The following is a 26089-nucleotide window of genomic DNA, read 5'->3' as shown; positions in this document are numbered from 1 at the left end:
CTGTGGTCGGGGAAGGGGCTCAGACCCCGGCCCGACCCCTACAGCCCTGGGAGGTGGTGAGTAGAGTCGGGTGGGGGTGGAGGAGCAGAGTGGGCCCTCCAGTGAGGATCGTTCGGTCAGAGGTGGCACTTCCTCCAGGAAGCCCTCCCTGACCTTCGGGCTGGGCAGGGGCCTCCGGCCCGCCTGCTGCTGTTCTTAGCCCTCTCTGACACCAGGGGCGGGGGCAGCCGCCACTCAGCACGGCCCCCGGGTGGGCCTGAGCCCTGCTCCGGCCTCCCTGCGCTGGCACTGCGGCCCGGCAGCCGGCTCATGCCGAGGACCCGCCGGGACATCGACGCCGGCCCCATTTCATCTTCCTCTCGGCCCCACGGCCCGGCCTTCGCAGAGGCAGCGAGAGGGTGTCCGGGCGCCAGGCCCGCCCGCCTGGCTGGTCCGGGGAGCCCCTGTGGCTCTGGACCAGACGGGGCTTCCCACGGGGCCCTGGGGCGCTGACCCTGGACGGCCCGGGACCCGTGGCGTCTGCCCGGCTCTGTGGCCTCCTGGCTGCTTCTCAGCCGCGTGGCCTGGTGGTCGGGGGCACGCAGACGCCTCGTTAGCGAGAGCGCGCCCGGTAGGAGCGGGCAGGGGGCCGTGCGGGCACCTGGGCCTGTGACTGCTGTCCTGCAGGGCGGGCGCAGGGAGACCGTCCGGGCTGGTCGGTCGGTTACGGGTGAGGCTCTGACCACTGTCCCTTCTTCCCCAGGACCCTTGCCTCTCGGCCCTGCTGCTGGACAAGCTCCCGGGGCCCGGGGCCCCGCCATCCTGCCCCCCGGAGGCCGAGCGCCGCTGCACCGTCTGCTCCGCCCACCTGCACCCGCTCACCCGGGAGGCCCTGCGGCTGCTGCCGGCGCCCGCCGGCCGCGAGCACACCGACGCCCCCCACGGAGGCCCCGGCCCCATGACCGGCCCGAGCGATGGGCCCGCGGCGGCCGGCCCCGCCGGGAGGCCGCCGGGCAGAGGGGGGCCGGACAGGAGGAAGGAGCCGGCCTGGGCCGCGGGGCCCAGCGTGCAGGTGTCGGTGGCGCCGGCCGGCCTGGGCGGGGCGCTGAGCACGGTCACCATCCAGGCCCAGCAGTGCCTGGAGGGCGTGTGGAGCGTCTCCAGGGTCAACAGCATCCTGCCCCCGTCCTGCCTGGTGAGTGCCCGGCGGTGGCTGCGGCCCTGGCTCCGCCAGGCGGGGGTTCGAGCCGGGTTCCCTCCCCGGGGGCCGTGTTCCACGCCTCACCGGCGGTGCCGGGCCGTGGGTATGGGGCGGCCCGGGCCAGTCCTGAGGCCACCAGTCTGCCCGCCAGGCCACGGTGGGTCCGCACAGCGCCAGGTGGGGGCGGGTGGTGGCACTGTGGCTGGTGAAGCCCCGTGGCCTCCTTGGACGAGGTCAGCTCCTTGTTCTCGGGGTTGGGGGCGGGGCGACATTCCCGCATGAGGAGGGTCCCCCCCCCCCCGCCCCCCGAGCTCTCCTGCCAGGCCAGGCTGCCCGCAGGGCGTGGCCGGGGGACCCAGACCTGCCCGGACAGGGGACGTGAGCCGGGTGCAGGGGGTTCTGGGCCGCTGCCACGGGGCCTCTTTTCAGTCGTAGCGGACGCCTGTCCCCCCGGCCCCCGCTGGCCACCAGGCCGTCCCTGCAGCAGGGGCGTGGCCTCGGGAACCAGCCCTGCGCCCGCGGGGCCGGGGACCTGGGCCTGTGTTCCCGGAGAGGGCCCTGCCCGGGTCACCCGCAGTCCGAGGTGAAGCCACTGGGGCGGGGGGGTGGTGGCGGGGGGTGGGGAGGGGCAGGTACCCAGCGTTCCCAGGGCCACGGCGCTCTGCTGGCGCGGCTTCTCCCGGTGTCCTCTGTGCTCGGGTTCCAGGAGAAGGGTGCCATGGGGGTCAGGAGAGGGGGGTTGAGGGGACAGGGCTGGGGAGGGGAAGAGGAGGGGCCTGGGCTGCACAGCTGTGTGCAGGGCCACTGGGAGCCCCGCTGTGGCCGCCCACCCACAGCCCCGGGCAGAGGGTGGCGTGGGAACATCGCTGGGTGCTTCCAGACCACAGGCCGCCCACACGCTCGCCCAGCCGGTGTCTGAGGCGGGGCCGCGGGCAGGCGTCTGCCGCCGCCGGTGTGCCCGGGGGCTGTGCCCGGCGGGCTGCGGGGCACCAGGGCAGGTCCAGCGACTGGCAAAGCCCGTCCAGTCTCAGTGCCCTGCCCCCCCGCCCCCAGGCTCCGCCCCTCTGAGGTCAGCGGGATGGGGATGGACGTCAGCGTGGCTGGGGGGTCTTGGCCTTGCTGAGCCTCGGCCCCGGGCCACGGCTGTCCTGAGCCGGCGCCCGGCGGCGTGGGGACGGGGCGCGGACAGCCATGGGGAGAGCGGGGCCTGAACCGGCCTCCGTGGGGACGAGGCGCCCAGGGCCGGCGTGGCAGTATCCTCCCCTCCCGCAGTCTGTGGGCGAGGCCGGCAGCGGGAGCCCGCCCACCGCGTCCCGGGAGGGATGTGCCCGCAGCAGCGCCCAGGCGGGGAAGCAGCTCAGGAGGGCTTCCTGGAGGAGGTGGCGTTGGTCTGGGCCCAGAGGGTGGTGCCGGAGAGGGCGGCCCAGTGCAGGATGTGTGGGGACGGCGGAGGCCCCTGGAGATAGTCGGGGGGCTCCGGACCTGGGGGGAGCCACGTGCCCGTCTGGCCGGGGCCTCCAATGCCAGGCGGAAAGGGCTTGGGGTTGCTCTCGGGGCACCCGGGGCAGAGGGGTTTGTGAGCTGCAGTGGGGGGAACGGGGTTGGTGTAGCCGGAGTCCGTGCCCGGTGGGGTCACTGCCCTGCCGGCGGCCCTGCCCGTGATCACTGCCCCATAACGGGGGCATTTACGGCCCCTGACCGCCTCCGGAGGGGGGAATGGATTTATAATTAGGCGGCAGCCCTGGCGGTCGATGGGGGGATTATCAGAACCGTAAAGAGGATGCGAGGACTCCGATGAGGTGATTTCCCCTGAGCCAGGGCACCGGGCACCGGGCACCGGGCACCGGGCACCGGGCACCGGCGGCCCTGGCACTGGGCAGTGGCATTGAGCCCTTTGGAGGACGTGCTGTGACCCCCAACAGGGCCCGTCACACGGGGCGCACGGGTCTGGGCTGGTGGGGGCCCATCTGGCCCCGGGTGGGGAGACCGGGCCGGAGGGCAGGGGGTGCTGGAGGAGGCGCCGGCCCTGCCGGAGGGGTGGTCTCTGGAGGTGGGACCCGGGGCTCCGAGGGCCCAGGGCATCCGGGGTTCTGTGGCCAGGAGCCGGCCCTGGGGCCGCTGGGGTCCAGCTGTGGGCACGGCCATCTGGGGAGCCACGTCCGGGTGAGGCAGCCCTCGGGCACCCAGGGCCGCGGTCAGACCGCAGCCGCGACCCCTGTCGGCGGCTCAGAGCTCGGCCCTTCCCGGGGCCTTCCACTTCCCGAGGGTCCGGTGCGGCTCCTGGCGTCTCCCAGACCCGTGGCCGGCAAACTGCGGCTCCCGAGCCACACGCGGCTCTTTGGCCCCTTGAGTGTGGCTTTTCCACCGAATACCACGGCCTGGGCGAGTCTGTTTTGAAGAAGTGGCGTTAGAAGTTTAAATTTAAAAAATTCGGCTCTCCAAAGAAATCTCGATCGTTGTGCTGGTGATATTTGGCTCTGGTGACGAATGAGTTTGCCGACCACTGCCCCAGACTGTCAGCCGCCCGCCGCCCGCACAGCTGCCTGAGGGTGCGGGCAGTGGCCACGGGCCACCCCAGACCCCTGCCCAGCCCGCTCCCCGGGACACGCCGTGGACTGAGTGTGTCCCCGTGCCCACAGCGGCTGGGCAGATGCTGCCGGGCCCTGCGCCCTCACTAAGCTGCCGGGTGCCGATGAGCTTTGGCCTCCGCCCCCCAGAGGCTGGAGGTCACACGGCAGGGTGGGGGAGGGACACGTGGCTGGCTGCTGCCCGGGCCAGGCCGGCGGGCCAGGCAGACCTTCCGAGTCCCGTGGGTGCAGATCAGGTCCTGCCTGGGGTCCCAGGGCCCACCGTCGCGGGAGGACCTGGAGCAGAGGGTGTCCGGCCGGCGACGGGCCGGGGCTGGTGGAGGCCGGCCCGGATGGGGGGAGGGCGGAGGGCTCCCTGGAGGAGGGGCCGCATCAGCTGTGACTGCTGGCTGAGAGGGGAAGTCACTTTGGTGGAGGCCCAGGAGGAGGCAGGGTTTTCCTCTTCCCTCAGAGGTTGCGGGCACAGGCTCGGGGCGCCCCTCCTGCTGCACCCCATGCCAGTCTGCTCGTGTCCCTGCCTCTCGGTGAGCCCTGGCGGGGTCCCTGGCGGGTGCCCACTCTCCTCAGGGCTGTGGCTGGGACGGTGGGGTGTGGATGGGCTGTGTGTGGGTTCCGGCCTGCCTCTCCAATGTGACCCATTGCTGGTGCCCCAGTCTGGGCCTCAGTTTACCCAGCCTGCGGGACCATCCCTGCTGGGGGCCCTCGGGGTGACCAGGCGGAGCTCTGAGGGAGCAGCCGGGGCTGCCCCACTGGGGCCCCCATGCCTGGCAGACGCCCCCTGAGTGGTGCCACACTGGCCTGTGCGGGGCTGATTCTGTGCCTGCGAGGTCCCTTTGGCTGCCCCTTAGGCCCTGTCCCTCCTACCCCCTCCCGGCCCGAAGAACCCCCGGGGGTGTGGACGGTGCCCACTGCCCTTCTCAGGCCAGAACCAGACCCAGGTGGACGTCAGGCCTAGGGGCCCCCTAGGAAATGGCTTAAAGCATGGTGTTTCCCAAACCGTGTTCCGTGGAACCTCAGCACCCCTGTGGGCACCCGGAGGCCTGGCTGGCGCTGGCAGGCCCCTCTGCCCGGCAGGCCCCCTGGACGTGGCCTCACTCTCCGCTCTCCTCTCGCTTTTCTTTCGTTGCTGCCCGGCGCCTCCATCACATCTTCTGTTCGGCCCCTGCCACCACCCCCACCCCCCCGCCTCCATCCCCGTGTTGTGGTCTCCCCCCACCCCTCCCCGGCTTCTTTGGCATGCCCGGCTCTGCTTCTGGCAGGAGGCGGCGGCTGTCCCAGGGGCCGGAGCCGTGGCCGGGCAGCGGAGCCGAGGCAGGCGGGATGCCCGGACAGGTCAGTGTGGGCCCGGCCGCGCAGCACGCTGGGCTGCACTCCCGGCGGCGGGCGGAGGTGCCCGCAGGAGCCGGCAGCGCGGCTGGGCTGGTGGGGGCTGGGGACTGGAAGGCGGGTGCGGCCCTCCGCCTGCCCTCTGACCCGCCGGCCTGGGCTGCGGTGTGGGCCCTCTCCTGGGGCCGGTGGGAGCTGGTGGGCACCAGGGCCCCGGCCGCGGTGGGTCTCCGTCCGGCCAGCTCTGCCCTGAGCAGCCCAGGCCCGGGGGTGAGGCTGGCGTGACGCAGCCCTCAGCCTTGTCTGCACACCACACCCCTGGGCGGGGCCCGGGGCTCTCGTCAGAGCTCAAGCTCGGTGCCCAGGCCAGGGCCTGCCTGACCCCCTTTCTGGAACGTTCCCGTCCGTCCGCTGTGCCCGCTCTGCCCCACAGCCCCTTTCCCTCCAGTGTGGGGCCGCCCCCCAGCCCGGGCGGGTCTGTCTGCTGTGTCCCCTCCAGGCTGTGTGCTCTGGGAGGTCAGGTGTATGAACACCCACGGGTGCCGGGCAGGGTGCAGGCGGCTCCGGGGCCTCCTGCCCGACTCTGGGTGCCCGTGAACGTGGGGAGAACGGCAGAGGGAGGGCCGGGCAGACAGCGGTGGGAGCTGAGGAGAGGGCCCGGCTCGGGGAGGGGACAGGGCACTGGGCGGGCGGGGAATGGCCCGGAGTGGGGCGGGCGGGCTCGGGGGAGGTCGGCGGCAGGCCCCGCATGCTGGCGCAGTGCCCCCCAGGTGTGCGGTGTCTGCCACCAGCCCTCAGGGAGCCCCGGGGGCGGTGGAGCCTCCAGACGGGGTGCCTGGCTCCCGTCCGCCGGGCGGGGCTCCTGGGAGCTTCCCGGGCAGCCTGCTTTCTCCGCGGCCCAAGAGCGGTCTGGAAGCCATGCTGACGCCGGGATGGGTGCAGTGAGGCCCTCCCCCTCGGCGAGGAGCAGCCCCGAGGGGGCAGGACCTCCTTCCAGAACCTTCCTCCTGGCCCCCCACCCCGGGCCCTGGCTGTGTCCCCGGGCAGACCCTCCAGAGCTGGTGCCACCGGGTCCTCGCCGGGCAGCCTGCGGGGTCCTCGCCGGGCAGCCGGGCGGAGGCTGCCGCCGGCACGGGCCGGGGCCGGCCGCCGTGTGCAGAGACGCGGCCGGCGGGCCTCCAGGTGGCTGGCGCCGTCCCCTGAGCACGTAATCGCATTTGTGCCTCGTTACGAGGCTGTCCTCCGCCCCGGGACTTATTTTAGCTAATTAGCGGAAATGCCAGGCTAGTATTTCAGCACGGAACCTCATACATTACCGTCCGCGGGGCCATTAGCTCCTGACGAATATTTATCGCCGCCTCCTTTGAGGACGCGTCCGGCCCCCAGACGGACGGACGGCCCGGTGAGGGGCCGAGGCCTGTCCCTCTGTCCGTCCAACCTGCCGCCCGGCCACGGCTCCGGGACCCGATGGAGGAGGGGCTTCGGGGTCAGGCCCCGGGCGGGCACCTGCCCCTCCCTGGGGCCGAGCGCCTGGCGCCCTGAGCTGGCGGGGCTGTGCGGGCCGGGGGGCCGGGGGCTGGGCCGGGGTGGTGGTGCCCTGAGCTGGCGGGCCGGTGCGGGGCGGGGGGCCGGGGGCCGGGGGGCTGGGGCCCGGGGGCCGGGGGCCGGGGGCCGGGCCGGGGTGGCGGTGCGCTGAGCTGGCGGGGCTGTGCGGGCTGGGGGCCGGGGTGGCGGTGCCCTGAGCTGGCGGGGCCGGTGCGGGGCGGGGGGCCGGGGGCCGGGCCGGGTGGCGGTGCCGTGAGCTGGCAGGGGCGGGGCGGGGCGGGGGGCTGGGGGCCGGGGGCCGGGCCGGGTGGCGGTGCCGTGAGCTGGCAGGGGCGGGGCGGGGCCGGGGGCCGGGGGCCGGGGGCCGGGGGCCGGGCCGGGTGGCGGTGCGCTGAGCTGGCGGGGCGGGGCGGGCCGGAGGCCGGGGGCCGGGCCGGGTGGCAGTGCGCGTGCCGCCCGGCGGCCGTCCCTCACGAGGCTCTCTCCCGCAGGCGGAGGCGGCGGTGGCCGCGGTGGCGGTGGCAGACTCGGTCCGCGACAGCCCTCCCTCCGGGGGCCCTGACGGCGTGTCCCGGCTGTGGGGCCGCGGGGCGGCCTGCACCACCGCCCTGGTCTCCCCGGCCCCCGGCCCCCCGGCGGCGGGCCCCGCGGCGGCCGCCTCCTTCTTCGTCAGGTAGGTGCTGTGGGGCCCCCGGAGGGAGTGGGTGGGGAGGGGGGGGAATGGGGCCGAGGGAGCATCTGCGGGGCCAGGCAGGGCTGGGGTGAGCGGGGAGGGTCCCGGAGGGAGGCTGGCACGGGGTGCGGCCCAGCCCCACAGCCCGGAGCCGGGGCCCCTGTCCGAGGCCCGGGCCCTGGCGTGTGGGCGCCACTGGGGCCCGGGGCTGGCTGTCTGGGTCCTGGGGGACCAGCGGGGAGGCCTGCCTGGCGGGGGCGCTGTGTGAGCCGGGGGGGGGATGGGAGGCAGGGGCCAGCCTTTGCCCTGCGGCTCCGGGGCGGGAGTGGTGAGGAGCCCAGCACGGCCGTCCCAGGAGCGGCCTGGCGCTGAGGAGCTGGCCGTGAGTCCCGCACGGCGGCGGGGCTGGTGCCATCCTGGGACCCAGGGTGCGTGGCCTGACGGGGGGGGTACGGGGGGGCGATGAGGGTGTCTTTGGGGCTCGGGGCCTGCCACCCTAAATAAAGGCTGAGACGGGGCTGGGACCCTGTGGGAGGGGGACAGGCCTCCCCCTAGTCTGCCCTGGCCGTGGGCAGCGGGCCCGCCAGGCCGAGGTGGCCGGGAGCCACGGGACCCTCCGGGAGGCCTGGGTTCGGGGGCTGCGTTGGCTCATCACAGACCTGGCCCCGGAGCCGCCTTTGTCTGGAGCCCACGAGGCCGCGCTGACCTTGGGGGGTTGCCATAGAAACTGGCGCCGCGGCGGGGGTGCGGCCCAGCCCCACAGCCAGGAGCAGGGTCCCTGTCCGCGGCACCTCCTGAACCGAGGCTCAGCGGGGTGGGGGAGGGGGGCCGGCAGCCTCCTGCAGCGCCTCCCGGTGTCTGCCCGCTGGCTGGGCACCAGAGCGGGAGGGCGGGGCCGAGGGTGCCCGCCGCCCGAGGGTGCCCGCCGCCCGAGGGTGCCCGCCACCCAAGGGTGCCCGCCACCCGAGGATGTGGGCAGTGCCAGCCGGGCGAGGGCTGGGCGAGGGCTGCCGGACCCGGGCCGCCCGCTTCGGGGTTCTGTCCCCCGAGTCCCCGAGGGCAGATCCCGGCCCTCAGGGCCTGCGGGGGGCAGCTCCCCCGGGACGTGGCCGGGTCCACAGCCTGGTGACCGCCCTCAGGAGGCCCTGGCTGGCCCGGGGCGGACCCACGCCGGCCGGAGCTGCCCGCGTGTCTGCGGCGAGTCCGGCCCCAGGCCCCGCTCCCCGCGCCCCCGGCCTGCCTGCCTGACATTGCCCGCCTTCCGGGCAGACGTAACGTTTCTCTAAAACGGCGAAGCGTGTCTCCGTCCGTCCGCCTGCGTGGGACCAGGCTGGCGAGCGGGGAGAGGTGTCCGGCTGGCAGCGAGGGCGGGCGGACGGCCAGGAGCCCGCACTCACTCCCAGCCGCGCCCGCCTGGCTCCGTCAGCCGCTGCCTGGGGTGGGGCGCAGCCATGTGGCCGGAGCTCAGGGCAGGAGGTTCGGCATCGCCCGGGCTTCAGGGCGGGCTTCCTGGAGGCGGCGTCCCAGGGACCCTCGGGCCCTGTCTGCAGGTGAAGGTCCTGCTTTTCCATCTTCCCTGCGAGCCAGGCCCCTCAGACTGCCGTCCGCCCCCCGCCCCCGCCCCCCTCTCCCCCCAGCACTCCTCACGCCTGCGGGTCCCGCTCCAGGCCTCCAGCTGTGCAGGGGGCGTTCATGCCCCCGCCTCCACCCCTGCTGCTCAGAGACCAGGTCTGTGTCCCCAGACGGCGGGGGCGCTCGAGGGCAGCAGGCCTGGCCCCTCAGAGGGTCCCGCAGAGCCCCCCGCAGGCTGGGCCGCAGTGCCCTCACCCCAGGCCCAGGGCCCAGGGCCTGGCTGGCATCACAGGAGAGGGCGCCTCCGCCTGGCGGCTCAGTGACGCACCTCTGACCCTGGTGGTGACGGAGCCGTGGGAGCCCGCGGGGGCCGGGCAGGGGGGTGCACCGCCCTCAGCCTGCAGGCCTGGCGGGGGAGGGCACCGAGTGAGGTCACCCGTGGGCGGGGACACCGGCACTGGCAGGACCTCAGAGGATCGGCCTGGCCTGCGCAGGCGGGGCCTGGGCGTGTGTGTGGGGTGAGGTGGGGGGTTAGGTGGGGGGACACCTCCCTGCGCTGCAGGCTGGGCCGAGGGGCCGGGGCCGAGGTCTGTGCTCAGCTCCTGGCCCCAGAGGCTCCCAGAGGGTCCCAGAGGGTCGGAGCCCTCGCCTCTCTTGTGCCGCCTGCCCGGTCCTGGCCTCTGGACGGAGGCCCCTGTGTCCCCTGGTCTCCCCGTCGGCCAGGGGCCCCCCTGCCCCCTGCCCCCCGAGGCTCGGGGGTGTGGGTCCAGGATGCTCTGCCCCGCAGCCTCGGCGTCCCGGGCCGGCCCTGGCGAGCCTGGGGTGCAGGGACCTGCTGTGGGGCTGGGGCCACACCGCCCCCTGGCTGTTGGCCGGCCTGGGAGCCGAGCCGATGCTGTGCCGGCGGCCCTCAGGGCGGGCACCGCTGCCTGGGCACGGACGGGCGAGGCGGCCCCGGCTCCCCACAGCTGCCATCCTCCCGGGTGCCCTGGGCAGTGCCCGGCAGGGGCGGGGCCACAGTTTCTCCCCCCTCTGAATCCCCCTCAGGGCGGGTGGCGGGAAGCTGCAGCGAAACCCATGGTGGCTGGGGTCCCGGGCAGGGAGCCGGGCTGGGCACTGGGTGGGCAGGGGGGCCCCTGAGCTGAGGTTCTGGGGGGATGGCCAACTCCCCTGCCCAGCCCAGGTCTCCTTAGTCCCACCTGCCCTGCTAGCGACACCCGCCCTGACCATGTCACTGCCCAGCCTTCTCAGCACCCGCCCTGCCCACTCCCCCCGTGCTCAGGTCAGGCCCAGGCCTCCCTCTGCCCTTGGCCTGTGTGTGGCCGTCCGGCAGGGGGACGGGGAGGGACGAGGGGACGGGAGGCTCCGGGGGACGGGGAGGGACGGGGAGGGAGGGGGAGGCTCCAGGGGACGGGGAGGGAGGGGGAGGGATGGGGAGGGACGGGGAGGCTCAGGGGACGGGAAGGGACGGGGAGGGACGGGGAGGCTCAGGGGGACGGGGAGGGTCGGGGAGGGACGGGGGAATGGGGAGGGACGGGCAGGCTCAGGGGGACTGGGAGGCTCAGGGGGACGGGAGGCTCAGGGGGACGGGGAGGCTCAGGGGGCGGGGAGGGACGGGGAGGATCCGGGGGACGGGGAGGGACGGGGAGGGACAGGGGGATGGAGAGGGACGGGGAGGCTCAGGGGGGCGGGGAGGGACGGGGAGGGACGTGGGGATGGGGAGGCTCAGGGGGACTGGGAGGCTCAGGGGCTCTGTGTGCAGGAGGCTCGGGCCGGAATCGGTAGATACCTGCTGTGGCCAGGGCACCCCGTGTGGTCTGGGCCCCAGATGAACCCCGTGGGGTGCACTCCACCCCCCCCCCCGTGGCCCCGCCCCTGCGATTAAGCCGCCAGCGTCATCGCTCACTTTTATTTTCCGTGATGACACCTCGCTGGGAGGAAAGCATCCCTGGGGCCTCTTAAAGACAAGCCTGTTACAGACGAGGGCCCGCCAGCACGCGGTCCGTCTTACCGAGTGGAGGCGCGGTGCCGGGCAGCAGAGGGGGGGCCGGGCAGCAGAGGGGGGGGGCCGGGGGGCCAGGCAGCAGAGGGAGTGGGCTGGGGGCTGGGGCCAGAATGGCGGGCAGCAGAGGGAGTGAACTGGGGAGCTGAGGGGCCTGGGGCAGCAGAGGGGGGGCCGGGGGGCTGGGGGGCCTGGCGTCGGGCACCGCAGGGAGACCCAGTCAGCACGCGGGGCCCGGGGCCCGTGAGTGGCCAGCGGGTCCTGCTCCCCCAGCAGCTGTGGGGCTGGGACACGGGGCAGGTCTGGGGCAGCGGGCGGGTGGGGAGGGGCACCTGGCCAGGCCCCTGCTGCCCCGGGAGACGTGGCGTGGGCGGCAGAGGCTTTGGGCCGCTGATGGGACGGCTCTGAGCCCCCGCCCCGTCCCCCAGGGCCGCCCAGAAGCTCAGCCTGGCCAAGCGCAGGAGGCCGCCCCCGCCGCCCGCCCCCGCCGCCCGCGCCTGCCCGTACCCCACGGACTTCAGCGGCGCCCTGCAGCTGTGCCCGCCCCCCGTGCCCCCCGGCCTGCTCAGGGCCGCCGCCAAGGCCCAGGACCAGCCCCGCGGCGCCGGAAAGGTAGGCCTGGGCGTGACCGGGGCCCGGCGGCTGCTGCCTCCACCCCGGGCGGGTACCAACGGGGACACTGAGGCCCGGGCACGGAGCCCTGTGGGGGTCGCTCCGGCAGGTGTGGGCACCATGGTTCCCGGCCTCCGCCCCCCGCCCCGAGGGCTGGGCCAGCCTCCAGGACGCCGTCTCGGGTCGGGGACACGTCTCTGCATCTGGTTCTCGTGTTTGGGGAACTGGCAGAGGCCGCCCGGCCGCCCGCTGGCTGCACTGGACCAGCCTGCGCTGCCCGCCCTCCCTGCCCGGCCGTCCCGGCCCTCAGGCTCTGACACCCACTGAGGCCGCAGAGTTCTTCCTCCCGCCCCGTCCGAGGGCTCACAGCAGCCAGGGCCCCGCCTGCGCCCGGGCATCTCGCCACAACTCCAGCCTCCTCCCTTCCTCCGCCTCCTCCGGCGTGGCCTCCGCCTGGCCGGGAGGGAGGAGGGGCCCAGGGAGGGAGGCTGCACTGAGACATCTGGGGGGCTAGGGCGGGGGGTCGCCATCCGGCCGCCCCGTCCTGGCCCCGGGCCACGCTGTGGGGGTGTGTGTGGGGTGTGGGGTGGGCTGGCTCTCAGACATTCTGAGCCTCTGGGGCCCCCCGTTCTGCCCTGGAGTCCGCGAGGGCGTGTGGACGGACCCCCATCGAGGGCAGGCAAGGTCTGGGGGTCAGTCCCTGCACTCTGCCCCTCTGCCCAGGGGGTGTCCAAAGCCTGCCCTCTATCCGGGCCTCGCCCCCCCTGTCCCCCGTCTCCCCTCTGTCCCGGGGCCCATCCTGTCCGATGCCCATCCTGTCCGATGCCTGTGTGCCAGCCTCACACTCTGCCTGCCCCTTGACCTCCCGGGTTCGGGCCCGGAGCTGGGGTGCGGGCCTGCATTGCTGAGCGGGTCCCCGCCGAGCCCAGCCTGCACCCCGTCTCCCCCAGCCCTGCCCGCCCCTGCCCGCCCCCCACCGGGAGGAGGGGGTGCTGAGGCCGGCCCGCTGCCCCCCTGTCCCCCCAGGTGAAGGTCATGCTGCGGGTCTGGCCCGCCCCGCGCTGTGCCGAGGCCGCGGGCTTCCTGAAGGTGGACCCGCGGAGGAAGCAGCTGACCCTGTACGACCCGGCCGCCGGGCCCCCGGGCAGCGCCCTCCGGCACGCGGCCACCGCCGCCGTCCCCAAGATGTTCGCCTTCGACGCCGTCTTCCCGCCGGACTCGGAGCAGGTGAGCGGCCGGGCCAGACCCGGGCGCCGGCGGGCGGGTGGCCCCCTGCCTCCCGCCGCCCGGCCTCTCGGGGCTCCGCCGGCTGCCGGCCCGGCTCCGGGCTGTGTCCCAGGGCGGCGCCCACCTCCCCGGGGGCTCTCGGGCCCGCGTGTCCGGCCCCGGCTGTGCGTGAGCCCCGATCGCTCCCCGTGCGCCCTGTGTGTGCCGGACCACGCGTGTGCTGCGGTCTGGGTCCCTGTGACCCACGTGTGCCTGGCAGCTGTGAGTCTGGCCGGTTCGTGCTGCGTGTGCATCCGTGTCCCGTCTGCGTGTTCTCTGTGCACAGAGCTCTGTCCTGGGTCTGTGTGTGCTGGCCCGGCCACCTCGGTAAGGTGTCCGCTTTTGGCAGGACAGACCCGATTTTTAACCATTTGTCCCGCGGGACAAATTGTAAAATTGGGACTTCTTTTTTAATATACTTTATTGATTTTTTACAGAGAGGAAGGAAGAGAGACAGAGAGCCAGAAACATCGATGAGAGAGAGTCATCGATCAGCTGCCTCCTGAACACCGGGGACGAGCCCACAACCAAGGCACATGCCCTTGACCGGAATCGAACCCGGGACCCTTGAGTCCACAGGCCAACGCTCTGTCCACTGAGCCAAACCGGTCTCGGCAAAATTGGGACTTTCTTAAAATGCCTCGGGACGCAGGACAAATGGTTAAAAATCGGGACTGTCCCGCCAAAAGCGGGACGTCTGGTCACCTTATGTGACCTGGGGCACGCAGACGTGGCGGGAGGGTGGCGGATCCGTGATGCGGGCCCTGCCTGTCCCTCCGCAGGCCGAGGTCTGCGCGGGCAGCATGGCCGACGTGCTGCAGTCCGTGGTCAGCGGGGCCGACGGCTGCATCTTCTCCTTCGGCCACACGGGCCTCGGTGAGTGTGTGCCCCCGTCACCGCTCCGCTGTGCCTGAGCCCTGTTTCTGGACGGGCAGAGGGCCTGGGCGTCCCCCATGGGCAGGGGCGGGCACGTGGGGAGGAAGCCGCAACCCTGCCTGCGGGAGCCGGGCCTGGGAGCGGGTCCGAGGAGGCCGGGCCGGGCCGGAGAGGCAGCGCCCTTCCGGCCGAGCGTGCGGGGCCCTGACCCGCCGGCCTGCCCCCAGGCAAGTCCCACACCATGATCGGGAGGGACAGCCCGCCCCAGAGCCTGGGCGTCGTGCCCTGCGCCATCGCCTGGCTCTTCCGGCTCATCGGCGAGCGCCGGGAGCGGACGGGCACCCGCTTCTCCGTCCGCGTGTCCGCCGTGGAGGTGTGCGGCCAGGGCCTGCGCGACCTGCTGGCCGAGGTGGCCGCCGGCAGCCTGCAGGACGAGCAGTCCCCGGGCGTGTACCTGCGGGAGGACCCCGCCGGCGGGGCGCAGGTGGGTCACCCTCCGCGGCGGGGGGTGGGGCCGGGGGGGGGGCGGGCGGCCCGGGGGGCGGGCGGGGGCGGCAGCCCGGGGGCGGGCGGGGCCTTGTCCTGGCCCCGGGCACTGAGGCCCGTGTCCGCCCCGTCAGCTGCAGAACCAGAGCGAGCTGCGGGCGCCCACGGCCGAGAGGGCGGCCTTCTACCTGGACGCGGCGCTGGCGGCCCGCGGTGCGGGCGGCCCCCCGGACGCCCGGGGCTCCCACCTGCTCTTCACGCTGCACGTCTACCAGTACCGCGTGGAGAGGGGCGGCCAGGGCGGAAGTAGGTGCCCGCCGCGCCCCCGCGGGCAGGGGTCGGCTGGGGTCGCCGTCTGGCCGCCCTGGCTCACCCGCCCGCCCTGCCCTGTGGTTTCAGTGTCCGGGGGCCGCAGCCGCCTGCACCTCATCGACCTGGGCAGCTGCGAGGGGGCGCCCGGCCGGGGCGGGGAGGCCCCGGGAGGTCCCCCGAGCCTGTCCCTGTCGGCTCTGGGCAGTGTCATCCTGGCCCTGGTGAGCGGCGCCAAGCACGTGCCCTGCAGGTGAGCGGGGCCTCTGGCCGGTGCTGGGGGGAGGGGGCAGGTGCGGGCGGGCAGGTTCCCGTGTCCGGCCCGAGCGCTCCGTTCTGTTGCTCCACCACCTGAGGGGCCTCGGTAGCCCAGGCCTGGAGGGGTCCCCAGCACCCCGGGTGGCAGACCCGCCCCGGCAATGCAGGCAGGGCCCTGGTGGCACGGGGCCCGCACCCCAGGCTGGGCCCGCCGCTCACCCCGACCCTCGGCCCAGGGAGCACCGGCTCACCATGCTGCTGCGGGAGGCCCTGGCGCCCGGCTGCCACACCACCATGATCGCCCACGTCTCCGCGGCCCCCGCCCACCACGTCGAGACGCTCAGCACCGCACAGCTGGCCGCCCGCATCCACCGCCTGCGCAGGAGGAAGGGCAAGGTCGGTGCCCCCTCTGCCGCCCCCCACCGCGGGCTGGGCCCTGGGCTCGCTCTGCCGCCCCCCCACCGCGGGCCCCCGTCCTGCCTGCCGCCCCCTCACTGCGGGCCGGGCCGGTCCCGCCAGGCCTCTGTCCCACAGCCCGGGGGCCAGGGACTCCCCGTGTGTCCTGGGCCCCGGGCCGGAGCAGACCGGCCTTTCGGGGGCCTGGCCGGGGTGGGCGGCTGGGCGCTCCCTGGGCGGAGGGGCGGAGGTGGCCGGAGGGACTGGGTCTGGGCCCGGCTCCGCGGCATTGGGCAGGGGCTGCGGGGCTGGCCTCCCTCCTGGTTCGGTTCTCGCCGATTCCCGGAGGGTGCTGAGGGCTGGGCAGTGTCTGAGGCGCGGGGACCCGGCGGGGGGCGGCCGGGGCCGGCGGGAACCGGCTCACACCGGCTGCTCTGTCCCAGGGCGCGTCCAGCTCCTCGGGCGGGGACAGCTCCTGCGAGGAAGGCCGCGCCCGCCGCCCGCCGCCCCCGCCCGCCTTCCACGCCCGCCCGGGGGCCCCCCGCGCGCCCGGCGACCCCGACTGCTCCTCCAGCAGCGAGCAGTCCTGCGACACCGTCATCTACGTGGGGCCCGGCGGCGCGGCGCTGTCGGACCGCGAGCTCACGGACAGCGAGGGCCCGCCCGACGCCGTGCCCATCATCCCCGCGCTGGGCCGCCGCCGGCCGCCCGGGGGCCCGCGGGACGCCGACCACTTCCGCTGCCGCACCTTCGCCGAGCTGCAGGAGCGGCTGGACTGCATCGACGGCAGCGAGGGGCCCCCCGGCCCGGCCCCCGCGGCCCCCAGGACGGCCCCGGGCCCCCCGCTGGCCGCCAGCACGCCCCAGGGCAGCCCCGGCCCGGACCCCCTCCGGGGCGCCCCCGGGGACCTGCAGGAGGACGGCGGCTCCCGGCCTGAGCCGCGGGGGCTGGACAAGGTCGCGGGCGGCGGGGGCAGGAGGCCGCTGCCCAGCCCGGCCCCTCCGCCCCCAGGGAAGCCGGACGCCGGCCGGGTCCCCGAGCAGCCCGCGGACGGCGTGGTCCGGACGCCCCCGGCGGGCGTGAGCGGACAGGGGGGCCGCGCCCGCCCGTGCGCGCGGGGCCTGCTGACCACCACGGTGACCCTGCAGCAGCCGCTGGAGCTGAACGGCGAGGACCAGCTGGTGTTCACGGTGGTGGAGGAGCTGGCCCTGGGCGGGCGCCCCGCCAGCCTCGCCAGCCTCGGCAGCGACTGCTCCCTGCAGGCCCTGGCCTCGGGTTCGAGGCCCGTGAGCATCATCAGCAGCATCAACGACGAGTTTGACGCCTACACCGCCCAGGCCCCCGGCTCCTCCAGCAGCTCCCGGCTCAGCGAGCTCAGCACCTGCACCCCCAGCCGCGGCCCCTCCCCGCAGCCGCCCTCCCGGGCCAGCCCGGACCCCTTCAGCCCCGACACGGCGGGGCCCGGCCCTCTGGACGCCCCGGGCCCAGCCAGCCCCCCGGAGGACAGCCACGAGGGGTCCTCGGAGAGCTGCAGCCCGGACGGGCCTGGCCCCGTGGCCGCAGCAGCCTCGGTCCGGCCGGGCAGGGAGCCCTGGGCCGCGTGCCCACACGGGGCGGCCCCGGCACAGACCATCCACTCCAGCCTTCCCCGCACGCCCAGAGCCACCTCCGCCGCCGGCCGAGCCGGCTGCCCGCGCCTGGCGCTGAGCCCGCCGGGCGGCTCCGGGGCTCCGTCCGAGGACCCCTGGCTGCTGCGGGGGCACGAGTGCGGCCCGAGGAGGCCCGGCCCGGCCCCGGAGCCGGCCTGCGCCCGGAGGGTGGCGGACGGCTGTGAGGTGGCGGCCAGGAGGGCGCACCGGCCGGAGGCCGTGGCTCCGATCCCGCCGCTGCGGAGGGGGGCCACCACGCTGGGCGTGAGCACGCCCGCCACGCCCTGCGGCGAGGGCCCGGCCGAGAGGCCCGCCCCCGGCGGCAGGAAGGGCGTGGCCGCCAAGGGGACCCTGTTCCCCAGGCCCGGCGGCCCCGGCCCCCCGCCCCACCTGTGCGCAAGTCCAGCCTGGAGCCCAAGGCCGGCCCGGCGCCCGGCCTCGCCTGCCTCCGGGGCGAGGAGGAGGCCAGGCCCGGCGGGCGGGCCGACCACCCCGTCTCCCGGGCCGCGTCCAGCCTGAAGGGCCGGGCGGGCCGGGCGGAGGCCCCGTGCCGCCCCGGCGCCCACGGGTCCCTGGAGCGGGGCGAGGGGCTGGCGCACGGCGGCGGGAAGGCCCGGGAGGCCGCGGGGAGGCCCGCGCGGGCGGTGCCCAGGCTGGGAGTGCCGCCCGCGGGAGCCCCGCCCCTGCCCGCTCCTGCCTGCAGGGGCAGCCCGCTCAAGGGGGGCGCGGGGCTCCCCAAGTCCCCGGCCGGCGGGAGCAAGGGCCGCAGCCTGGCGGCCGGCGGGGCGAGGGCCCCCGCGGTGGGCAGGGCCCCCGGCGGCCCCGTGGCGGCCCCGAGGGCGGCTCCCCGGGCCGCGCCGGGCGCCGGGGCCAAGGCCGGCCGGGGCACCATCATGGGCACCAAGCAGGCGCTCCGGGCGGCCCACAGCCGCGTGCACGAGCTGGCGGCCGGCGGGGGGTGGGGCCCGGCGGACTCGGACGGCGGCCTGCGCGCAGGCCCCGCGCTGCCCTCGCCCTACAGCACGGTGACCGCCCCCCGGCGGCCCCAGCGCCGCAGCAGCGGCCACGGCAGCGACAACAGCAGCGTGCTGAGCGGCGAGCTGCCGCCCGCCATGGGCCGCACGGCCCTCTTCTACCACAGCGGCGGCAGCAGCGGCTACGAGAGCATGCTGCGCGACAGCGAGGCCACCGGCAGCGCCTCCTCCGCGCCCGACTCCCCGAGCGACAGCGGGGCCGGCTCCCCGGGCGGCCGCGCCCGCAGCCTCAAGTCCCCCAAGAGGAGGGCCGCCGGCCTGCAGCGCCGCCGGCTGGTCCCCGCCCCGCTGCCCGAGGCCGCGGCCCTGGCCCGCAAGCCCGGCCTCCCCGCGCAGTGGGTGGACCTGCCCCCGGCCCTGGGCGCCCCGTGCACCGAGCCCTTCGAGATCAAGGTGTACGAGATCGACGACGTGCAGCGGCTGCAGCGGCCCCGGCCGCCCCCGCGGGAGCCCCCGGAGGTCAGGGGGGCCCCGGAGGTCAGGGGGGCCCCGGAGGTCAGGGGGGCCCGGAGGTCAGGGGGGCCCCGGAGGTCAGGGAGCCCCCGGAGGTCAGGGGGGCCCAGAGGTCAGGGGGGCCCCGGAGGTCAGGGGGGCGCTGCGGGAGCCCCCGGAGGTCAGGGGGGCCCCCGGAAATCAGGAGGGCGTGGCGGGAGCCCCTGGAGGTCAGGGGACCCTGGAGGTCAGGGGGGCGCTGCGGGAGCCCCTGGAGGTCAGGGGACCCTGGAGGTCAGGGGGGCGCTGCGGGAGCCCCCGGAGGTCAGGGAGCCCCCGGAGGTCAGGGGGGCCCGGAGGTCAGGGGAGCCCCTGGAGGTCAGGGGACCCTGGAGGTCAGGGGGGCGCTGCGGGAGCCCCCGGAGGTCAGGGGGGCCCGGAGGTCAGGGGGGCCCCTGGAGGTCAGGGGACCCTGGAGGTCAGGGGGGCGCTGCGGGAGCCCCTGGAGGTCAGGGGACCCTGGAGGTCAGGGGGGCGCTGCGGGAGCCCCCGGAGGTCAGGGGGGCCCCAGAGGTCAGGGGGGGCGTGGCAAGAGCCCCCGGAGGTCAGGGCAGAGGTGGGGGAGGGCACGAGGCAGGAGGCCCGGAGGTCAGGGGAGGGGCGAGGCGGGAGGACCTGGGAGCGTGGCCGGCAGACCTCTGACCCACCCTCCCCTCTCGTCCACAGCCCTCCCAGGACACGAGCAAGGTAGGAAGTTGCTCTGAGCCCATGGTGGCCGGATGCCCGCCGTGGGCAGGGAGTGCTGGAGGGGTCCTTCGGGGTTCCCACCCCTGTGCCACCCATCCCGGGCCGGGTCCAGATGGGAGCACGCCTGGTGCCAGCCCCACCCCTGCCCACCTTCGAGGCCCACTGTGCCCACCCAGGCCTGGGGGGTGAGGCCCATGGGCCAGGCTGGGGTGCTGGGGCCCCGGAGTCCTTCCTGCCTGAGCCCCCGCCCCCGCAGGGCCCGGCGTGTGCCAGCGCGCAGCTGCGGCTAGCCGAGCGCAGGCAGCAGAGGCTGCGGGACGTGCAGGCCAAGCACCAGCTCCTGTGCGCCGAGCTGGCGGAGACGCGGGGCCGGCTGATGGTGGAGCCCGGCCGGTGGCCGGCGCAGTGTGAGTCCTGTCCCCCCTGTGCCCCCCTGCACCCCCCTCACCCCGCCCCCCGCTGGCCGGGGCAGTGTGAGTCCTATCGTCCCTCCTGCACCCCACTGCACCCCGCCCCCCGCTGGCCGGCGCGGTGTGAGTCCTGTCCCCCCTGCGCCCCCCTGCACCCCACTGCACCCTCTGCCCCCCGAGGCACAGGTTGCAGGCCTCTGACCCCCCCCCCGCCCTGGCGCCCCTTGCCCACCATGCGCCCCAGGCCCCCCTCTGGGAGCACCATGCGCCGGCCTGACCGCGGCCCGCTGTCCCCAGTCGAGGTGGACCCTGCGCTGGCGCCCGCGTCGGCGGAGTACCTGGCGGCCCTGGAGCGCGCCACGGCGGCACTGGAGCGGCACGTGAACCTGTGCAAGGCCCACGTGATGATGGTCACCTGCTTCGACGTCCGCGCGGCCGGCCCGGGGCCGCAGGAGGTGGACGTGTGAGGGGCGGCGTGCGCGGGGCGCGGGCGGGTGCGGGCGGAGGAGGATGTGCGGGCGGGGGGACGTGGACGCGGGGCCCCGTGCAGGACGGGGGCTGGAGCTGATGGACACGAGGGCGAGGCGTGGGCGGAGGGTGAGTGTGCAGGTGACGAGGGGACTGTGCCACCCGGACAGCAACGCAAGTGCCTTTAACGGGAACCGGACTTCTTGTCCTTGACTTTGGTGCTAAGGACTCCAGACACCAGCAGCCACAGTACCAGGCCCCGGGCGTGGCCGTGGGGCGGGCGTGGCCGTGGCGGCGGGCGTGGCCGTGGGGGCCAGCTGTGTTCCGGGTCCCTCTGCCGGACGCCCGTAGGGCCCGCCCGCCCCAGGACCTGCTCCGAGCCCAGGTCACGTGGCACCTCCACGGCAGGAATTCTTACCAAAACCACAGCAAAAAGCAAACCCCCACACAGACGTGGGGGCGGGCCGCCACGGCTCTGCCGGCCCGTATTTTTGTACCGTTTTCCTATGGACGCGGCGTTGGCAGGGCGTCCGAAGACAAAGGATCCACGTTCTTACGTTTTCTACGACGGTGCCCTCGGGGGGCTCTGGGCCCCTGGGCAGCCGGGGGGGGTGGCCAGGGCGAGCCTGCGGGGGGGGGGGGGGGCGCGGCCGCACACCGGCTGGACTCTGACCGGGGTGCGTTTTTCTGGGCGCACACCCCTTTGTACAAACGTGCGGACCACGCTCCCCGTGGCTTCTGTTTGTGAATAAAGGACGCATCGGTTTGTCTGTGGCTCTGAGTCCCCTCCGAGGGCCGGGGGGGTGGGGGGGGGGGTGGGGGGGGGGACCGGCGCCGGGGCCTGAGGGCTTGGGGACAGCAGGGGACGCCTCGGCCCAGCCCTGCAGCCCGAGCTGGACCCGCCCGGCAGGTGACCCACTTCCTGGTCTCCCGCCCCAGCCACAGGCTGAAGGGCCGGGCTGGGCTGTGGGGAAACTGATTCCTGCTGGCTCCTGGCTCCCGGGGAAACCGACGCAGGGGTGGGGTGCCCTTAGAGGCCCCGGTCTCCTCCTCCCCCCCTCACCCCCCCCCCCCCCGGCCTCTCCAGGACTGACAGCAGGCACCCTGAGGACACGCTAGGGCCCAGGGCCCAGGAGCCGGCAGGAACCCAGCCTGCTCAGCGCCGGTGCCTGGGGTTGGGGCTCATCCCTAGAGGACGGGGCCCCTGGACCCTTTGGGGTCACTGTCCCCAGCGCCCGCCCCGCCCCTGGTATTGGGGCCTCCTGGGGTCGCCCCACCTGCACCCTCAGCCTCAGGCGCTCTGACAGGCCCGGCCGGCCACCACAGTGCTGCCCAGGCCAGGCTCCAGGAACCTCAGTCCCCCCACCCCCCCCCCCGCACTCCGAGCAGCCCCCGTGTCTGGCCTCCCCTCCAGGCAGTGAGTGGGGGCCTCCTTGGTGGCCTGCTGCCCTGGCCCCTCCAGGCGCGCCCCCTTGTGTGGTCTGGCCTGCCCCCACCCAGGGGCACCGGATAGGGGGTCTGAGTCACTGCTGCTCCCCATGTGGGTGCACGGCCGGCCTGGGTGGCTGGGTGGCTGCCGAGGGGAGGAGAGAGGGAGGGCGGGGGGGGGGGGAGGCTGCGCCTCGGGAGGGTCCAGCTGGCCGGAAGCGGCCCAAGACCCACAGCCCTTCAGTTTGCCGAGTGCCTCCTGGGCCCCCTTCCGCCTGAAGCAGGCCCGGTCCTCACGGGGCCCCTGAGGGTCGGCCCCGGAGCCGCCTGTGCCCAGCCCCGCCCCGCCCCTCCTCTCCGGGCCCTGCCTGTGGGCCGGGTCACATCAGCCCGCAGGCACCAGGCGGGACCACCACCACCACCACCACCACCACCCCCCGGGCCTGGCTGGGGCCTCGCCGGAGCGGACCTGGCGGAGTTTGGGGCGGCTGATGGAGGACTTCCCGGAGCCGGGAGCCGGGGAGGGAGCCAGGAGGGCGGGCCTGCGTCTGGAGGGAACCTGTCCTGGCCCCAGCAGACGGCTTTCATCTGGGACATCAAAGCCCGTGGCCTGTCATTACGCTGGGAACCAGGCGCCCGTTTTATGGATGGGAGCAGCGAGGCCTCCTGCTGGGGAGCATCTGGGGAGACGGTCCTGATGGGCGGGACAGTCCGGGCTCACAGCTCTGGTGGACGCGGGGCAGGACCATCGGGGCGGGTGGGGCGGCGGCCGGGGAGCCGGCGGGAGCAGGAGCAGGCGGCCCCGCTGGGCCGTGCGGGACGAGGGCATGGACCGGCTCCCCGGGCACCGTGCCCGCCTGACGCGCCCGGCGAGCCCGGGCCTGCCCTGCCCCTGCGCCCGGCCGGGCCCGCTCTGCCCCTGCACCCAGGCCTCCCCTGCCCCCGCCGCCCGGCCGGGCCCGCTCTGCCCCTGCGCCCGGCCGGGCCTGCTCTGCCCCTGCACCCAGGCCTGCCCTGCCCCTGCGCCCGGCTGGGCCCACTCTGCCCCCGCTGCCCGGCTGGGCCTGCCCTGCCCCCGCCGCCCGGCCGGGCCCGCTCTGCCCCCGGCGCCCGGCTGGGCCCACTCTGCCCCCGGCGCCCGGCTGGGCCCGCTCTGCCCCCGCCGCCCGGCTGGGCCCGCTCTGCCCCCGCCGCCCGGCTGGGCCCGCTCTGCCCCTGCGCCCGGCTGGGCCCGCTCTGCCCCCGCCGCCCGGCTGGGCCCGCTCTGCCCCTGCGCCCGGCTGGGCCCGCTCTGCCCCTGCACCCAGGCCTGCCCTGCCCCCGCCGCCGGGCTGGGCCCGCTCTGCCCCTGCGCCCGGCTGGGCCCGCTCTGCCCCTGCACCCGGCTGGGCCTGCTCTGCCCGCGCCGCCCGGCTGGGCCCGCTCTGCCCCTGCGCCCGGCTGGGCCCGCTCTGCCCCCGCCGCCCGGCTGGGCCCGCTCTGCCCCTGCGCCCTGCTGGGCCTGCCCTGCCCCCGCCGCCCGGCTGGGCCGGAAGCCGTGGGGGAGGCAGGCCGTGCGGGTCAGGCTGGCGGGGGACGGGCCCAGCGGGGGCTGGGGGCTGTGGATCAGGCCCTGAGCCGCTGTCCGGCAGGCGGAGCTGACCCCCGGCCAGGGCTCTGGGGTCCCTGGTCCGGGCGCCTCCTTCCTGGGCCTCAGCCAGGCCGGGCCCCAGGACGGGGAGCAGTGTGCAGCCTGAGGGCGGTGAGGCCCCGCCTCCTCCATGTCAGTGCCCACAGCGGGGCGGTGAAGGGTGCCGTCCGCGGGGTATGGTGAGGGGGGCGGCAGGGATATCGGGGACGGGACGCAGAGACAGTGAGGCTGGAAGACAGCCCGCTGCCCTGGAGCCGGCCACCTGCCCTCGGCCCCAGCCCTGCTCTTCCCGGCGCTGGCCCCGGCGCTGGCCCCGTGCTGGCCCCTGTGCTGGCCCCCGTGCTGGCCCCGGCGCTGACCCCGGCGCTGACCCCGTGCTGACCCCGGCGCTGACCCCGTGCTGGCCCCGGCGCTGACCCCGTGCTGGCCCCGGCGCTGACCCCGTGCTGGCCCCGGCGCTGACCCCGGCGCTGACCCCGTGCTGGCCCCGGCTCTGGCCCCCGCGCTGACCCCGGCGCTGACCCCGTGCTGACCCCGGCGCTGACCCCGTGCTGGCCCCGGCTCTGACCCCGTGCTGACCCCGGCGCTGACCCCGTGCTGGCCCCGGCTCTGACCCCGTGCTGGCCCCGGCTCTGACCCCGGCTCTGGCCCCCACGCTGACCCCGTGCTGGCCCTGGCGCTGACCCCGTGCTGGCCCCGGCGCTGGCCCAGGGACGCCAGGCGTGGCCTTGCCCGCTCCTGACCGTGTCCCGGGGAGACGGGTGAGGTCACAGAGCACCCCGTGGGCTCCCCCTGGGCCTGAGCCCTGCAGGGGGAGGGCCTGGGAGCCGGAGGTGAGGGGTCACACCACGCCCACTGCCTGCCCTCCCCTTGGACCCTGGCGCCTCCCTGAGGCCGGTGGCAGGGCCTCATTCATTCCTCCGCCGTCCAGCTGTGGGGTCCAGCCCCCCCCACACACGCACACACAAACACCTGGGCGCGCATGGCCACTCCCGGGGGAATCGAGGCCCTGGCGCCGCCCTGCCACTGGGGGTGGGGGTGCAGCCGCTCCTGGGACAGCAGCCCCTGCCCTGCCCCCGGTGCCTGAGCCGGGGCGGGGCTTGACCCGTGTCTGCGCCCAGCAAACAGGAAACTGGACGGCGACCTCCCTCCCCCCATTGTGTTCCAGAGGCGGGTCCAGCGCTTCCACACAGGAAGCGGGAGGCGGAGGGACCCAGGGCTGCCAGGAGCCGCTTCCTGTGGGCCAGGCCTGCGGGGGGGTGGGGGGGGCAGCCCGGAGCCCGGAGCCCCTGCCCACCCGGCGCCCAGGCCGGGTGCCCGGCAGGTCCTCCTGCCCCTCCCCTGGGCCCAGGCCGGGTCTTCCCACCAGCAGCACAGGCCGGGGTGTCCCGCTGCGTCCGGGTCACCTGAGGTCACCTGAGGTCACCTGAGGTCGCAGGGAAGGTGCTCTGGGCTGGGAGGGGCAGAGGGGAGGCAGGTGGGCACCAGCGGGGCAGCCATGGGCCCCCAGCACCCCGTCCAGGTGAGAACCCAGTGCCTCCTCAGCCTCCGCCAGGCAGCTCAGCCGGCCCGGGGCCTCGGCGCCCTGGGAGCCCCCTCTCCGCCCGCCCCCGCCCTGAGCGCCCGGGGGGTGGGCTGTGTCGGCCCAGACGGAGCGGCCCGGCGGGAACACCCCGCTCCTCCGGGGCAGATGGGCGTACATCTCGCCCGGCCGGGCCCCGCTGAGGGGGCGCCCGAGCCAGAGCCGCCTGATTGGTGGCCACCGTGTGGCGGGCGCTGGCATCTTTACGAGGATGCGCTCGGCGAGGACCGGGGACAGGACCGTGATCTACAGCCCGCGGCCCGCCCCCCCGTGTCCACGCCTCCCCCCCCCCGCCCTCACCGTGTCCCCACGCCTCCCCCTCCCCCGCCCTCACCGTGTCCCCATGCCTCCCCCTCCCCCGCCCTCACCGTGTCCCCACGCCTCCCCCCCTCCCCCCGCCCCCCCGTGTCCACGCCTCCCCCTCCCCCGCCCTCACCGTGTCCCCACGCCTCCCCCCCCCCGCCCTCACCGTGTCCCCACGCCTCCCCCTCCCCCGCCCTCACCGTGTCCACGCCTCCCCTCCCCCGCCCTCACCGTGTCCACGCCTCCCCCCCCCCGCCCTCACCGTGTCCCCACGCCTCCCCCTCCCCCGCCCTCACCGTGTCCCCATGCCTCCCGCCCTCCACCCGCCTCTCACCCGTCTCCCTGCCTCCCCCTCCCCCGCCCTCACCGTGTCCACGCCTCCCCCCCCCCCCGCCCTCACCGTGTCCCCATGCCTCCCGCCCTCCACCCGCCTCTCACCCGTCTCCCTGCCTCCCCATCCGCTTCTCACCGTGTCCCCGCCTCCTCCTACCATCTGCCTCTCACGGTGTCCCCACGCCTCCCCCTCCCCCGCCACCCTATGCGTGCACCCACAAACACATATACATGTACACATGTAGCCACACACACATACACACACGCCTGTGCACATACCACAAGGCATTCACATGCACTCACACATGCACACATTTACTCACATGCACACACATGCACTCACACTCATGATTCCTGGGCCCTTTGTCCCCAGAGCCTCTCAGCGTCTGAAGCTGGGCCACCCGAGGCCCTGGGTCCTGAGGTCAGGGAGGGGCCGGGTCAGGGAGGGGTGGGGGGAGAGGCTTGAGGTGGGGAGGGGGTGGGAAAGGGGGCTCATGGTTCGGGGTGCCTCTCTCGGGCTCGTCTGGCGTCCTGGCTGTCTGTCTGCCGAGCTCTCCCTGGGGGCCGGTCTGGAGGGAATCTGGTGGCTCCTCTCCCCTGGTCCCCGCCGTGGACGGCCAGGAGGACACGGCCCCGCGGGAGTGGGTGCGGGAGGCGTGGGCGGACGGGCTGCCAGCTGCGGGGCCCGCTCGGCCTGAGGTGCGTGGCCGTCCCTGGACTCCGACAGCGGAGGGTGGGGCCCCGGGCTGAGCCGGGTGCAGGGGGGAGCCCTCGGCCGGAGAGCCAGTGGAGCCTGCGGTGTGTGAGCCGGTGGGCAGCGTTCGGTGGACACACAGACCTGCAGGGCACTGTGGTGAGTCATCGGGGCCGAGCTCTGGACGGGGCTGGTGCTCCGGAGAACGGCGGCCACGTCTGTGTTACACAGGCCGCCCGAGGAGGGGTGGGGGACAGGAAGCCCACTGTGACAGACAGAGAGGCGGGGCA

The 26089-nt window shown here is 75.5% G+C and overlaps 1 protein-coding gene across 1 annotated transcript in view; it reads left to right on the top strand.

Moving 5' to 3' along the window:
* The window catches only part of KIF26A (kinesin family member 26A), a 29142-nt gene extending 8539 nt beyond the window's left edge, over positions 1 to 20603 (top strand). Inside the window, 14 exon segments of the mRNA XM_084907474.1 lie at positions 743 to 1174; positions 7131 to 7312; positions 11315 to 11498; positions 12525 to 12725; positions 13547 to 13640; positions 13868 to 14124; positions 14261 to 14432; positions 14526 to 14688; positions 14930 to 15089; positions 15533 to 17120; positions 17123 to 18249; positions 18931 to 18951; positions 19208 to 19358; positions 19659 to 20603. Of these exon segments, the coding sequence (XP_084763600.1) occupies positions 743 to 1174; positions 7131 to 7312; positions 11315 to 11498; positions 12525 to 12725; positions 13547 to 13640; positions 13868 to 14124; positions 14261 to 14432; positions 14526 to 14688; positions 14930 to 15089; positions 15533 to 17120; positions 17123 to 18249; positions 18931 to 18951; positions 19208 to 19358; positions 19659 to 19828 (4902 nt within the window). The 3' untranslated portion in view covers positions 19829 to 20603.
* The last annotated feature ends 5486 nt before the right edge of the window (positions 20604 to 26089 follow it).

The sequence above is a fragment of the Pipistrellus hanaki genome (genome assembly GCF_964339955.1).
Source record: "Pipistrellus hanaki genome assembly, contig: scaffold_112, whole genome shotgun sequence".
NCBI lineage: Eukaryota > Metazoa > Chordata > Mammalia > Chiroptera > Vespertilionidae > Pipistrellus > Pipistrellus hanaki.
This window is presented reverse-complemented; position numbering and strand designations above follow the sequence as displayed.